This window comes from Dama dama, chromosome 19 (genome assembly GCF_033118175.1).
Source record: "Dama dama isolate Ldn47 chromosome 19, ASM3311817v1, whole genome shotgun sequence".
Lineage (NCBI taxonomy): Eukaryota > Metazoa > Chordata > Mammalia > Artiodactyla > Cervidae > Dama > Dama dama.
Window position 1 is genome coordinate 89,787,727 of NC_083699.1, and position 16,000 is coordinate 89,803,726.

Sequence of the window (16,000 nt, forward strand, 5' to 3'; positions counted from 1 at the left end):
TGTACTCTGCTTATAAGTTAAATAAGCAGGGTGACAATATACAGCCTTGACGTACTCCTTTCCCTATTTCAAACCAGCCTGTTGTTCCATGTCCAGTTCTAACTGTTGCTTCCTGACCTGCATACAGATTTCTCAGGAGGCAGGTCAGGTGGTCTCGTATTCCCATCTCTTGAAGAATTTTCCACAGTTTGTTGTGATCCACACAGTCAAAGGCTTTGGCATAGTTGATAAAGCAGAAGTAGATGTTTTTCTGGAACTCTCTTGCTTTTTCAATAATCCAGCAGATGTTGGCAATTTGATCTCTGGTTCCTCTGCCTTTTCTAAATCCAGCTTGAACATCTGTAAGTTCATAGTTCATGTACTGTTGAAGCCTGCCTTGGAAAATTTTGAGCATTACTTCACTAGCATGTGAGATGAGTGCAACTGTGTGGTGTTTGAGCATTCTTTGGCATTGCCTTTCTTTGGGATTGGAATGAAAACTGACCTTTTCCAGTCCTGTGGCCACTGCTGAGTTTTCCAAATTTGCTGGCATATTGAGTGCAGCACTTTCACAGCATCATGCTTTAGGATTTGAAATAGCTCAACTGGAATTCCATCACCTCCACTAGCTTTGTTGATAGTGATGCTTCCTAAGGCCCCAAGGCAGCCTGTTTAGGTGGGTGCAGACCTCATGGTGGGAGAGATGGGCATCAGTGACCTGAAAAGTGGTCAGAGCCAGAGTAATAATCTTCGGACTGTGTGAGCCTGGGAGGCAGGAGGCCCTCTCCTTCTTCATACTTTAAAGTGATCTTCCATTACTGTGTGGTGTTTAAAGGAAGCAGCGTGAAGCTCCACATACAGGCTTTTGGGCTGTGCTTGTCCAGACAAGCCTCTTTCCCTCTGAGCCTGTCTCCTTTTTTCTGAAGTAGATGGCGTCAACTCTAAATGAAATAAACCTAACATAGCAAAGGGACAGAACAGATGCTCAATAAATGTGGCTAAGAGATAAGAGTTTTCAGTTTCTGGCTGCCTGGGTCCAACTCAAAGCTTTGCCATTTACCAGCTGCGTGTCTTTGGACAAGTAACTTACCTGCTCTGTATTTCTATTTCTTCCTCCTTAAAATGGGAATAATAATAGCTCCTACCCAATTCCCACATGAGTGGGTACAGTCATGTCTGACTCTTTATGACCCCATGGACTGTAGGCTCCTCCATCTGTGGAATTCTCCAGGCAAGAATACTGGAGTGGATTGTCATTCCCTTCTCCAGGGTATCTTCGCAACCCAGAGATCGAACCCAGGTCTCCTGCATTGCAGGCAGATTCTTTACCATCTGAGCCACCAGGGAAGTCTAAAGAGCAAATGAGTTGGGACAAATAAAAAGCTTAGCTCAGCACCTGGCCTACATAACACACCTTCAGTAAACAGTAGCTACAACTGTATTTCATCTCTCATGTTACCTGGTAAGTAAGTAGCAATTTCTCATTAAATAAGGACTTAAGGGTTTTTCTCCCTAATGTCCAGTGGTGCAGGCAGCAAGCACTGGTTCTATAGGAACTAAAAGGAGATCATGGGAAGGTCAAGAGGTCAAAGATGGGACAATTCAGGTGGAGAGGCAGGGAAAGGGGTTCGCAGAGGCCTAATTTTGGGGACAGTACAAAGCTTGGATGAGAACCAGGTGGGGAAAGTGGGAGGATTGCTGGGTGCAGGGGTGTTGCTAGGGGAGAGAAAAGGACATCTCGAGGGGGGTGTCAGGTGTTGGCCTAAGCATGTTGACCATGTGACCACAAAACTCTGGGTGAGTGATCTGCTTTCTAGGCCTGGGAAACAAGGGATGTCTGGGCCTCCCTGGTCAGCCTAAAGAGTTTGTATGAGGATCGAAAGAGGATACAGAGATGAGAGCATTTAAAACCACCAACACTACACCCAGATATGCCACCAGGCAGCCTTGCCCCACATGAAGGATGCCTGGGTATGCTCTTGTGTGTGGCTCCCAATGCAGCAGTCAAGTCTGGCTTTGATTTTAAGGGTTCTTCTCATTAACTCTGCAGCTCCAATAAATGAAAATTCCTATAAAATGTACTCTCAACACTCCCCCATTCTTTCCATTCCCTTGTGATATTATTCCTATCACAGCTCTTGTGTTAGTGCTTACCACTTACAGTTTTATTGTATCTTAGCATATTATAGAATGCTTTTTAAACATCACATGTTCTATTGACCAAAAAAAAGTGCTAAGATGCAGCTGCAGGCCTCTAGCATGTTCCTGTGGGCTTGGGAAAACTAGGGCTGCACAGGCCACATGAGGCAGCAAATGACAGCATCCTCTTCATTCCTGATCCAGCTAAGTAGCACCATTCCCCTCTCTCCAGACCTGCCAGCTTGTCCTATCTTATACCTCTATGTTTTTACCTGTTCTCTCCGCCTAGAACACGTCCCAACTCACATCACATAAAACATCACATAAATTCGCCCTTCAAAACCCCATTTCAGGTATCCTCCCTTTAAAGCTTTTCAAGCAATGGCCTGGCTTCTGTCTTTGTGCATGTAATAATTACTGCATATGTTAACTCTACTACAGTTATTCATGTATTTAAACCTCCAGACGTCAAGCCTTCCTCCACTTTCAGGGCTGTCTTTGGCCTTACCTTAGAGCTCTCTGTACTGGACTCTCAGTATCCCCAGAGTCCGATCAGAGGACCTGAAAGAGAATAAGAGCTTCATAAGTGTGTCTGCAATAAACCTAGTTAAAGCTTGGTCCTATGTCCAGAGGTTCCGTGGCTTATGACTTTTAGTTCATGAATTTTTTCCAGAAATAGACATTAGAAGAAAATTCAGTCTTCCACTGACTATCAAAAGAGATTATGAGGAGAAGTTTGAGGTTTTATTTTATTTTATTTTTTTAATTTTTTTTCCATTTATTTTTATTTGTTGGAGGCTAATTACTTTACAATATTGTAATGGTTTTTTGCCATACATTGACATGAATCAGCCATGGATTTACATGTGTTCCCCATCCCGATCCCCCCTCCCGCCTCCCTCTCCATCCCATCCCTCTGGGTCTTCCCAGTGCACCAGTCCTGAGCACCCATCTCATGTATCCAACCTGGGCTGGTGATCTGTTTCACCCTTGATAGTATACGAAGTTTGAGGTTTTAAAGACATTCCAAATAGCCCCTGCCCCACCTGTTTCTAAGAGGATACACCCTAGGTCAGCCGTCTCACTTTTATCATGACCTGCAATGAGGAGTATTTTTTGCATTGAGACACAGTGAACACCTACATCGGAAAGAGAGCTTTCATGGAACAGTATTCACCCCTTACTATGGGCATGCCTCTGTGTTTTTTTCTTTTCTTTCCCTTTCTTTTCTTTATCGCTGGTCACCACCCAATGAATTGATTCCATGAGTCTTTAGTCTGTTGCACCCACAATTTGAAAAACACTGCTCTAAGCCTTCAGTTTCTCCTAATATGACCAGAGAAAGCTTCTCAGAGGAGCTCAGGGCCCTCTGAAGGGCAGCCCGGGGGCAGGCAGCCGGGACTGTGCATGGGGTGGATGGGAGAGATGTGAGGACAGGCTCTCACAAGACTCTAACCCTCCTCCCTCTCCTTGCAGCCGAGCCCCTGCCGCTGATGGACCTGTGCCGGAGATGCATCCGCCTGGCCCTGGGCCGCCAGCGCCTACAGGACATCAGCTCCCTGCCCCTGCCCCAGTCTCTCAAGAACTATCTGCAGTACCAGTGAGCGGGGGCAGCGGGGGCACCCAGAGCCTGGGCCTGTCCCTTCTCGGTCACACAATACGTCAGGAAGGAGTCTCCCTCCCCACCCCGGTTTGCCGGAACATTCAGTTCTTTGAAAGGCCGGGACGTCTTCCCCAGTTTGGAAACACAATGTCTGTTGCCAAAAGGATTTGCTGCCTTGGAAGCCACCCTCCCAAGTCAGAAACCTCTTTGGAAGCCAGGAAGAGCCTGGAGCCTGCGCCGGGTTGGAGATCCTGCCCCGCTGAGCAGGACACAGCGGCCACCGATATTGATCCACAAGCCTGTTTCCTTATTCAAGAGAATGAATAAAACATTTGGGCAGGAGACTCTGTGTTGTGGCCCCGCTGCAGACAGGGCCAGGGGGAAATTGGCCCGCTCTGGGGAGAACTTTGCCTCTGAATAATGAATGGTGAAAGCAGCTTGACGCGTGCCCTTTGTGCCCCCCGCACCCCTCCCAGAGCAGCAGGATTGTCAGGACACTTTAGGACTCTCTGCCCCTTTGAAAGACTTGTGACCCAGGGATGCCCAGCTGTGGAATTGGCGAGTGGACAAAACGGTGTTGAGACTCGTCCCAGCTTACCTCTCTGAATGTTGTTTACCTCCCCTCTCATGAGCTCCCCATCCTGACCCCCCAGTCTTTGGATTCTCCGGGCACCTCTCTTCAGGGAAGCTGAGTCTGACAAATTCACCCCAGGGAATGAGTGTCTCCTTTATTATTGTTGTTATTTTAAGTAGTGATGCATTTTAAAAGAGGAGTGTGGTGAGGGCAGTACTTAGTCCACAGGTGCTAATGGGGGGCTTGGGGGCCTTGTGACACCCGAGGGGGTGATGTCCTTGGCTGGGGAGCCTTCCGGGGGGCTGAGGGTCTCCAGGCAACTGTCCATTCAGGATGCAGCCTGGCTGCCACAAAGCTTTATTTGAGCGAATTATTTTTTCACTTGAGGAGACTCATGCGAGTTTGCTTCTGTTTCACGCGTGTGTGTGTGTGTCTGTGTGTGTGTGTGCGCGCGCATGCATGTGTGACGTGCTGTGTATTTATCAGCTTGGGGCCACGGGGCAGCCTTGTAAGTGGAAGGGTGGACATGGGGCACCTTCTCCACCGGCCTGGCCTGTCCTCCCTGGGGACCCATGCTGCTGCCGCCACCGCCGCCACCACACGGCATCTCTTGTGTTTCCAACACTCCCTGCCCAGACCGATTTTTAACTGGAAATTGTCACAACAGTGGGACACCAGAGCCCCAGACGGCACTGCCTCCTGCCACCTTAATGTGAATTGACTGATGAATGAAGAGCGTTTCTAATAAAGTCTGTTGTTCAGTCCTTCAGCTGTTTATTCGCTGCTCTTTGGGGAGGGGCTTGGAGGGCGTCTTCTGTCAGCCTAGCTGCCAAACCCTGAGAAGGCAGGCCTGTGCTTCCCTCTCCAGGCACGTCCCATCTCTTCTGTCTGGTTGTCCCCATGTGAGTCCAGACTCCAGGCATTTTACAAAGGCCCGCCCCAGCCAAGAGAACAGGCCTGGGACTGGGGGCCATATAAGGCTAACTACCATGGTGGAAAAACGGGCCAAATTATGGATGCCAGCACTGTGATATCCATGGGATGGCTCTTCAGGGGGCACAGGGTGGAGCAGGATAAACCCAAAGGGCCAACAGTTCCAAAGTGACCCAAAAGTGCGGTTGGATGCAACTTTGGCAGGACATGCCATCAACAAGGAGCAGTACAGATTGCCAAAGGGTGAGTGTGTGGGTCAGCCAGGCTCAGAGTTGGAAGTCAGGAGCCAGTTCAGGCTGGGGTCTAGGCCAGGACTGGTGCAGTATCCATTCAGCAGTACAGGCCGTCAACACGCACTCTGCCAGCCTCTGAGGACCATGAGTTCAAGCAGATCTATCCATCCCCAGTGGAGTCATTCATGAAGGAAGAGGGAGCTCTTGAAGGGATTGGGGCAGATAGAGCCTGAAGGGAGGGCTTCCTGGAAGAGGCACTCCACACCTGTTTCTTTAGGGAAGACACCCCTGGTGAGGACAGACCAAAAGAACCAGGCATGCTGCACCCACCCCCAGGGGCCGTGTCCTCCACCACTCTGACCCCAGGTCAGGACTCAGTCTCAGGCAGGTCTGGGCTGTAGAAGGCCGGCGCCGCCTCAGGCTTTGGGGTCAGGAGGCCTGGGTTTGAATCCAGATTTATATATGCCGTGACCTTGGATAAGTCACCCTCTTCTCTACACAGTTTATGGGCTGGACCAGGTTACCGGAGGGTAAGGACCCCTTTCTCAACGCATAAGTTCCCAGTTTCAGCACCAGCTTTCCAGTTCGACTGTATCCTGCTCATGTAATTCCTTTCCCTCAGCAGCGCCCTCCCAGTCCTCACTTCACGTGCTCCAGGATCACCCTCCCCAAAGAGGTCTGAGCCATTCTCTTCCAGGAAGCCCTCCTAAACCCACCCACCAAAGTCTACCTGCTCTGAGAGTCAGTTCCTTGTCTCCTGGGCTGATGATGCCTCTCCTGGCACCTAGGACCCCTGCCCAAGCACGTGAACTGGAGCCCCTCTATGCCCTGTGACCTCATTTGCTCAGTGGCCCATGAGCCTTGGAATGGTAGGACCTGGGCCTGCTCCTTCCCACACAGCGCTGGGACCAAACACATGGACTCAGCAACTCAGCTGGGACCAAACGCATGGTCGGGGGTAGAGGGGTCCCATCTACAGTTAGGGTGCCCACAGAACCTGCAAGGAGAATCTGGGGAGGGGAGGCAGGCGGGTGGCAGGGAGGAATTCCTGGATCCTTTGGAACCTCACACCTCTGAGTCCCTGGCCATTCTACAGGCATTGTTGGGCATTTGCATGCGCCCAGCACTGCCTGGGGACAGGAGGGAGGTGTGGGCTCTCTGATGGAGCTCACATTTTAAGGAAAGGTGATGACACAGAAGCAAAACAATTGTGAGATGACATCAGAGGGAAAAGATGAGCTGGGCCAAGGGCACCAGAGTGGGGAGCAGAGGGATCCCACTGCCGAGGGCAACCAAGGAAGGCCTCTGGAGAGATGCTGAGTTCTGGAAAAACACAAGGGAGCCAAACAAGTGATAGGGAGTGGGTGGTGGTGCCCCGCTCAATGAGGGGAACTTCTGGCTGCCCCATCCTGCTCCAAGCGGGAGGTTCTGCACCGCTGTGAGCTGAGCTGAGGTCGGGAGCCCCTGTTCTGTTCTCTGCCCCAGGTTCCTCAGTTCGCCAGTGTATGTGCGACACACGTCCAGGCTTCCTGTGTGTTGGTACCTCCTACACACACACATGGACTTCTCTGGTGGCTTAGTAGTAAAGAGCGTGCCTGCCAAGCAGGAGATGTACATTCGATCCCTGGGTCAGGAAGATCTCCTGGAGAAGGAAATGGCAACCCACTCCATTATTCTTGCCTGGGAAATCCATGAACAGAGGAGCCTGGCGGGCAAAGTCCACAGGATCACAAGAGTTGGACATGACTTAGTGACTGACCAACCAACCAACACACACACACACACACACACACACACACACACACATACTCTCTGACAGCCTTTCCTTGGTGGACACCCTGGGCACCTCCTTACCACCCAGGGCCAGTGTCCATCATCACCCACCCCTGGCCCTCTCATCCCTGGCACGTTCTCTGAGGTTCCTGACAGACGCACTTACTCAAACAGTCCAGCTAATCACTTTTTAATTGTCTGTAAAATAGCATATGGTGGGCCGGGTTCCCCACAGAGCCGAGCCCTGCTGAGTGCCCTCCCATCAGTCCCATCATTCTCTCCTTACCCCAATGTCACATTCCCACTTTCTGGAGCCACCCCTCCTTCCCTTACTTTCTTCCATCATTCATGGCAGCAGTTGGCTACTTTAGCCGGGGGCTTTCTTTCACCAAGAAACAAAGGTTTCATCACCTCACGATGTCACAGCCAAAATGGTAGCAGGTGGCAGGCCACAGAGTGACATGGTGATTGATCTGTGCCAGGACAGTTTTACCCGCTCCCCAGGACCTCGAGCCAATGTAAGTCACACCTGTGCCTTGGCAAACGGGCAAAAGAGCCTGCGCATTACTCCCCAGGTCCGCAGTGAGGAGACAAGATCTCCACCTTTAATCTAAAACACAGAAAATTGGTCTGCTGTTCCTTCTGGTTCTGGGGGCCTGAGTCCCATCCCGGTCTACAGATGGGTATTGTTATCCTACTTAGAGTGTGTGTGTGATTTAATGAAATTGAGCCCAACTCAGAAAAAAAAAATCAAGTAATTGAACAGAAAATCCAGATTTCTGACCTCTTAAAAATTAGGGAGGTGTGGTAAGACCAAGCCCACATTCCTTGCTGGTGATGCTGGCAGAGGCTGAGTAGTGACCGCCCCTTGAGAAGGGGCCCCCGTTCTGTGATCCACCCCTCCCAAGACACAGGGGACCTCTCACTGCCAACCTGCCTCCTGGGCGTTAACTGTCTGAGTCGGGGTCAAGGCATCTGCATTCGCCTCTCTGGACTATCACCAGGACATACATCAGTGGGTAAACACATACACGCACAAACACATGCACAATCAAGCCAAGGGAGGCTTCACAAAGCGCGTCTGCTGTTTCTGGACTTGACTTTGAAATATCTCACATGCTTAGCCGCTGATGTCCAAAGAGCTCACAGGCATCAAGGATCTCTGCCCAGACGCCAGAGATGCCCTGAGCGTCTCTGGTTAGACAGTGAATTCCTTGAGAACCAATTCCTTGGGTCCTCCTGTTAATGAGCTGTATTATATGATTATACAAGCCTGGTTGCATGTTAGAATCCCTTGAGGAACACTGTAAAAAGTCCCAGGACCCAGGTCCTTCCCCAGACCAATTAAATCAGGACCTCTGGGGGCGGCGTCCTAGCCTTGGTAGTTTTTAAAGCTCTCCAGGTGAGTCCAGTGTGAAGGCAGGGTTGAGCCCACCTGGATGAGGTGCTTGAGTCCATCATCTCAGTGAAGACGTGGTGATGTTAGTGAGCATGTACAGTCCTCCCTCGGTATCCATGAGGGATTTGTTCCAGGATTCCCCAGAGATACCAAACTCCTCGGATGCTCAAGTTCCTTACGGTATAAGACGGCGCAGTGAGGTCAGCACTCCTATTTGTGGTTCCACATGAGCAGATTCAACCAACTGCAGATGCATCTGGTTGGTTGACCCGCAGGCTGCAGAACTCCTGAATACAAAGGGCCAACTGTGTGTTCTAGAAGAGAAAAAACTGACCCAGCCTACCCAGCATTCTCCTAGAGGGGAATATTTTGAATGGCGCTTGTCACCAATGTGATTAAGTCCAAAGCCAGGGAGACCTTCTCCTTTTTCCTTCCTTTTTAGTGATGTTGACCCAGTTGTTTTCCAGAGCCAGGAAGGAAGGACCAGCCGGCTCTGCCGTGATGCTGCACGGTTCGTGACGGGTTGATTCCAGCCCTACTTACCACCACCCCCACCCTGTTCTTTGGGGCCCAAGGTATGTGGAGAATTTCTCAGAGAGTGTTGTCATGACCCATCAGAATAACTGAAGAATAGCTAGTGTGGGACAGACTGAAGATGGTTTGGGTTTGAATGGAAGAATTTGAGATAGTGAGACCTGGCTGCAAGAACAGCGTATTTCCTGCTTTCTTACACAAGATGACATGTTTGGCCAATAACAGTGTGCTCCCTCCACTTTCTTGATGGATTTGGGAGTGAATAAGCCAGTGACAAGCCAATTCAGTATGGTGACATTATCTTCACTTGTTTTTTCTACCCAGTAAATAGGGCTCTTTTGTATGAGGAACCCTGGAGTTGCTGAGTGCCTGCCATGTGCCAGGCCCTGCTGGTGGTGCTGAGGAAACTACAGTGAAGAAAATGAATAAAAATCTCCACCTTTATGCAATTTATCATCTAGTAGGAAAGGAACACAAACAAGTAAGCTGGTGATGGTGCCAAACAGGGAATAGACATAGGGAGCAGGTGCAGAAGTTGCTATAGCCGTGTGTTTGCAGATGTCTATGGAGAAGGAAATGGCAACCCACTCCATTAGTTTTGCCTGGAGAATTCTATGGACAGAGGAGCCTGGTGGCTAAAGTCCATGGGGTCACAAAGAGTTGGACATAACTGAGTGACTAACAGTTTGCAGATGTCTAACAACCAGCTCTCTGGGGAAAAATTTAAAAGCCTGATTTGAAGTGTTTGCTGTTTTCCATAGTATAAATACTCCCACCACAGCCAATTTCAAGCTCCAGTGTGATGTCCCTAAATGCAGAGTTGGGAAAAGATGGTCAGTGGCCAACCATTAAATATTTTTTTCCGCCATATAGATACCTCAATGTCAGTTACCCACAGGGCAAAGATGCATACTTGAACGTGCATACTCAGTCATGTGCAACTCTGTGACCCTGTGGACTCTAGCCCACCAGGCTCCTCTGTCCATGGAATTCTCCAGGCAAGAATACTGGAGTGGGTTGTCATTTCCTTCTCCAGGGGATCTTTCCAACCCAGGGATCAAATCCATATCTCCTGCGTTGGCAGGCAGATTCTTTACCACGAGCACCTCTTGGGAAGCAGGGCAAGGTTGATAGTAATATAATTAAAAGTGATAACTTAAGAGTTTTTATTACCTTTGTTTTTAATATAATTTTTTGAATTTCAAGTTTATATGATTGAATTTTTAATAATGTTGTAATTAATAACCAGCTTTCAAAATTCATGAAATTTTAACCATCAGCTGTTACAGGCTAGTAAGAGCTAGCTCCAGGATGCCACCGGTCTGCTAGGATTGGAATTACCCCAGAGCTATTCTGTGGTGCTGGAGAAGACTCTCGAGAGTCTCGTGGACAGCAAGGAGATCAGTCAGTCCTAAAGGAAATAAACCTTGAAAATTCATGGAAGGACTGATGCTGAAGCTGAAACTCCTGATGCCAACAGCTGACTCATTAAAAGACCCTGATTCTGGGAAAGATTGAAGGCAGGAGGAGAAGGGGACGACAGAGGATGAGATGGTTGGATGGCATCACCGACTTGATGGACATGAGTTTGAGCAAACTCACGGAGATGGTGAAGGACAGGGGAGTGGTCCATGCGGTCACAATGAGTTGGACATGAATTAGCAGCTGAACAACAGTGCTATTCTGATCCACCAGGTGTGACACATCCTGACTGTCCTAAGATTAAAGCCGTCTCTATGCTGAAATGCCCCTTGCAGAATGACAAGGAGAAGCTGCTTTAGAGTAGACAAGACTGAGGAAGCCACGAGTGGATGAAGCCTTCCCAGCACTGACCCAGAGTCTGACCCAGGCACAACCAGAAGTTAATGTATCTGGCCACTCCTGAACAACCACCACCATGCATATAACATTTCCAGAAACTACACAAAATAGAAACACAAGATCTTAAACAAAAATGCAAAGCAAATCCAAGATAAAAGGTTTATCTTGACCAAAGTTGGTTTGTTTCATGAGTTGATTTAAAAATCAAAAAATGATGCAATTCATCATATTGACCAAGTGAAAGAGAAAAACCATTATCATCTCAGATGTAAATGTAAAACATTTGCTAAAATGTCACCCTTGTTTATGATTTTAAAAGACTCTGAAAACTAGAAAGAGGGAAACATTCTTAATCTAGTAAAAGAAATCTACAAAACACCTACAGCTAATATCATGTTTAATGATAAATTATTGAATGCTTTCCTCTTAGCCAACAAACTAAGGAAAGATTGCCCACTATTTCTATGCAACATTATATTAGAAATCTAAGCAGTTCCATAAGACATGTATATGAAATTACAAAGTATTGAAAATTGGAAGAGAAGAAATACAACCAACATTTGCAGATGACATCATTGTATACATAAAAACAAATCTATAGAAAACTAGAATTAGTAAGAGAATTTAGAAAGGTCACTGGATTCAAGAACAATGTTTTTAAAATTATATATCTACATATTAGCAACAGCTAGAAAATTAAATGTTAGCAATGTCATTTATAGTAACAAAAAATAAGAAAATCTAATGAAATAGGTGTAGGACCTCTACACTGGAAACTACAAACAGTGTCAAGAGACATTGAAGAAGAGCCAAATAAATGGAGCAACATACCATGTTCATTAAAAGATTCAATGTTACTAAGATGTCAGTTCATCCCAAAATGACCTATAGAATCAATGCAGTGACAATAATAATTTTCTGAGTTGTGTTGTGGAAATTGACAAGTTGATTCAAAATTTACTTGGAAATGCAAAGGACATAAGATTGCTGTAAACAATCAAAAAAAAAAAAAAGGAAAAGAATCTCCATGCTGTTCTCCACAGTGGCTGTATCAACTTACATTCCCACCAACAGTGCAAGAAGTTGCCCTTTTCTCCATATCCTCTCCAACATTTATTGTTTGTAGATTTTTAAAATGATAGCCATTCTGACCAGTGTGAGGTGACACCTCATTGTACTTTTGATTTGCATTTCTCAAGTAATAATACTTTGGCCACCGGATGCAAAGAACTGACTCCTTGGAAAAGACCCTGATGCTGGGAAAGATTGAGGGCAGGAGGAGAAGGGGATGACAGAGGATGAGGTGGTTGGATGGCATCACCAACTCCTCGATGGACATGAGTTTGTGGAGGCTCCGGGAGCTGGTGATGGACAGGGCAGCCTGGTGTGCTATAGTCCGTGGTGTCGCAAAGAGTTGGACACAACAGAGTGACAGAATGGAACTGAACTGAGCATCTTTTCCTGTGTTTGTTGGCAATCTGTATATCTTCTTAAAATAGATAGCAAGTGGGAATTTGCAGTGTGACACAAGGAGTTCAACTCAGTGCTCTGTGACAACCTAGAGGGCTGGGATGGGGAGGGAGACGGGTTTCAGGGGGAAGGGGATGTAGGTATACCTGTGGCTTATTCGTATTGATGTGTGGCAGAAACCAACACAATACTTTAAAGCAATTATCCTCCAATTAAAAAAAATCAGAAAAAGGAAGAGTAGGAGGATTTATTTTATCAGATATTGAACCTCACTGTAAATATATAAAAATTAGGATCATTTGATTTGTATAAGGATAAACAAATAGACTAATGAATAGAAATGAATAGACTTTGCTAACATGGTCAATGGATTGTGTTACTAAAATTCAGTGGGGGCAAAAATGGTCTTTCCAACAAGTGTTGCTGGGTCAATTGCATGTCCTTGTGGAAAAACACACACCTTCCCTCTATCTCATGTCATAGACAAAAAATTCAGTTGAAAGTGATTAGAGACCTAAACATGAAATGTAAAGCAACAACAACAAAAATTCTAGAAGAAAACATAAGATAAAATCTTCATGTCCTTGGGGTAAGCAAGACTTCTTTAGCAGAGTACACAATGCAGTAATCATAAAGAAAAAGTCACACATATAGACCATCATTAAAATTAATAACTTCTTCATCAAAAGACATTAGAAATTAAAAATGCAAGGACATAGCCTGAGAGAAAATGATTACCATATATATAACTGACCAAGAGAGCATTACTATTCCTTACAGCCCAAACTGGAAACAACCCAAGTGTCCATCAACAGGAAAAGAGATGATCTGTGGAAGCAATATTCATACAATGGAAAAATACATTATGGTTTTTTTGAAGAGGAATGGACCACTACTATATGTAGCATGAATGAATCTCATAACAATGTCAACTAAAAGACAAAAGAATACACAATTCCACCTAGGTGAGTTCAAGAACAGGCAAAAGTGAGCTCTGATTGTAGAAGTCATAAGACTGTTACTTCGGAGGGGGCTTTGTTATTGATCTTGGGGATACACATGAGGGAGCTGGCTGGGGTCCTGGAAAGGTTCCACATTTGTATCCAGGTGATGGTGACATGAATACATATAGTTGTAGAAATTCATCAAGCTATATGGTTAGGATTCCTGTACTTCTTTTATGTATAGCATACCTAAATTCAACAACAAAAAAAGGGGAAGAAGCAGTATCAATAATATTTCTGTTTTCAAAGTTATTTCTTTCCCACTAAAAATACTTTGGATTCAATGCAATATTTCCCTTGGCAGCAACCAGTAGAGCTATTGCATCTGAGAAGGTGGATGGTTCCACAGTAGGGGAAAAGAAAAAGAGAAGAAAGAAAATCGGGTGGAGAGGTTTTTGAAGGTTTTGAAGAACAAAGAACCCCACTGTGAAAACATCTCCAGGGATGAAGATGAAGACATCTCTGATGTCTTGGAGGCACTCATGGGAACACAGCATCTGCTGGATTACTTCCCATATCAAGTAGCCTCCTGTAAAGCAAGTGTGGATGCCTGTAAGAGTCCGATTGCCCACAGGGGACAAGTTCTAGAATTTCAGATTTCCATCTAAAAATGCACATTCCTTTCCTGGATAACAGTCATGTTACACAACAGCTCCTGGGATTTTCACAGAGAGTCTAATAGAATATCACTGCCCACTAGCTACAGAAAAAGCAAGTGGTTTTTTTTTTTTTTTTTTTTTTGTAAACAGAGAAGATAAGCCTTTTTTTTTCTTTTCTTAAGAAAAATCTCTTGGCAAGTTGATCAATGTGTGGGGCAGTCCTACATTCCTTCCCAGCCCCGCCGCCCCCCCGCCCCCAAGATTTTCTGATGAAGTTGCCAGGACTGGTTCTGAATTACTAGAAATTTGAAACAGAGACTGAAAATAACACGATTCATGAATGAAACAATATTTCACAAACAAATATTTCCAGAAAAAATAGCCTGATGTCAGGGCTGGCGGCACAGGGGGATCTATAGATGAAATGAGATAGGCGATGAGTTGAAAATTTTTGAACCTGGGTAATGGGAACATGAGAGTTTATTATACTGCTCATTCTACTCACTGTTTAAAATTGTCCATAATAATAATATTATTATTTATATGGATTCTCTGCAAGCGGGTTGATATGGAAGGTTGGACATTTGTATCTGAGCACGTGAGTTGATAATTAGTGAGATCCTGATTATTGAAATCAACTTGCCATTTCTAACCAATCTTTAAAAATGAAAATAAAATTCCCTCATTTGATCTCCAGATCACTAATAATTTCCCATCATCAGTGTTATCTTCACTAACTGCACTCTAAACTTGGAGTTTAATAGTTTGAGGTTTTCATTTTTTGATCACTAATGAGCACATTTTTATGTGCTTTTTAAAAAAATCTAGTTTCTTTCATTTAAGATAATTGTTTTATGAAGTGTCCATATTTTTATGCGCTGCAGTAGTTCATTCCTTTTTACTGCTGAATAGTGTACACAACAATTTGTTTATCCATTGGCCATTGATGGACATTTGAGTTGCTTCTAGATTGGGGTTATTACAAATAAAGCTGCTCTGAATATTCATGTGTGGGCATGTGCTTCCTTTTCTTTTGGGTAAGTATCAAAGAGTAAAATGCTGGATCATATGGCAGGTGTATGTTTAACTTTTAAAGAAATTGCCACATTATTTGTTGTGTCATTTTACCTTCCCAGTATGTGAGAGTTCTACTTCCTTCCCATCCTTGATAGGATTAGCTTTTTTTTTTAAATACATTTAGGTGTGAGGTGGTATTTCACTGAGTTTTTCATTTCCAGATACTTAGTGGCTGATGCTGTTAAATATCTTTTCATATGTTTGTTTACCAACCATAAGTCTTCTTTTTGGAAATGTCTGTTAAATCTTTTGCTCATTTTTAATTGGCTTCGTTTGGTTTTTATTATTAAATTTTGAGAGTTCTTTACATACTCTAGATCTGATATCCTTTATCATACGTATGTTTTATTTTCTCCCAGTGTGTAGCCTGTCTTTTCATTCTCTTATTAGGGTCCTTTAAGAGCAGACATCTTTAACTTCAATGAAATCCAGATCATTCATTTGTTCTGTTATGTACTGTGATTTGGGTGGGTTTTCTTGGCTACCCTGGGTCTTTGCTGACGTGCATGGGGCTCTTCCTTGCTCTGCATGGGCTTTCTCTAGTTGTGGCAAGCGGGGGTATTCTCTGTTCACAATGTGTGGGCTCTGGGGCTTGTGCGGGCTAAGTAGCTGTGGCTTGCAGGCTCTAGAGCATGGGCTCTGTAGTTGTGGCATACCGGCTTAGTTGCTCCATGGTTCGTGGGATCTTAGTTCCCTGCCCAGAGATTGAACTTGTGTCCCCGACACCAACAGGTGGACCCGCAACCACTGGGTCATCAGGGAAGTCCCTTTTTAGTGTCTTATTAAAGAAATTTTTGCTTTACCCCAGCTCACAAGATTTTCTCCTTTGTTTTCTTCAAGAAGTTTTGTAGTTTTAGGTTTT

At 45.5% G+C, this 16,000-nt stretch overlaps 1 protein-coding gene across 1 annotated transcript in view; it reads left to right on the forward strand.

Moving 5' to 3' along the window:
• SPSB4 (splA/ryanodine receptor domain and SOCS box containing 4) overlaps positions 1 to 5,049 on the forward strand; it is an 88,503-nt gene extending 83,454 nt beyond the window's left edge. The window contains exon 3 of the mRNA XM_061167710.1: positions 3,595 to 5,049. Coding sequence (XP_061023693.1) covers positions 3,595 to 3,722 — 128 coding nt within the window. The 3' untranslated portion in view covers positions 3,723 to 5,049. The remainder of the gene's footprint in view (positions 1 to 3,594) is intronic.
• Positions 5,050 to 16,000: the final 10,951 nt, after the last annotated feature.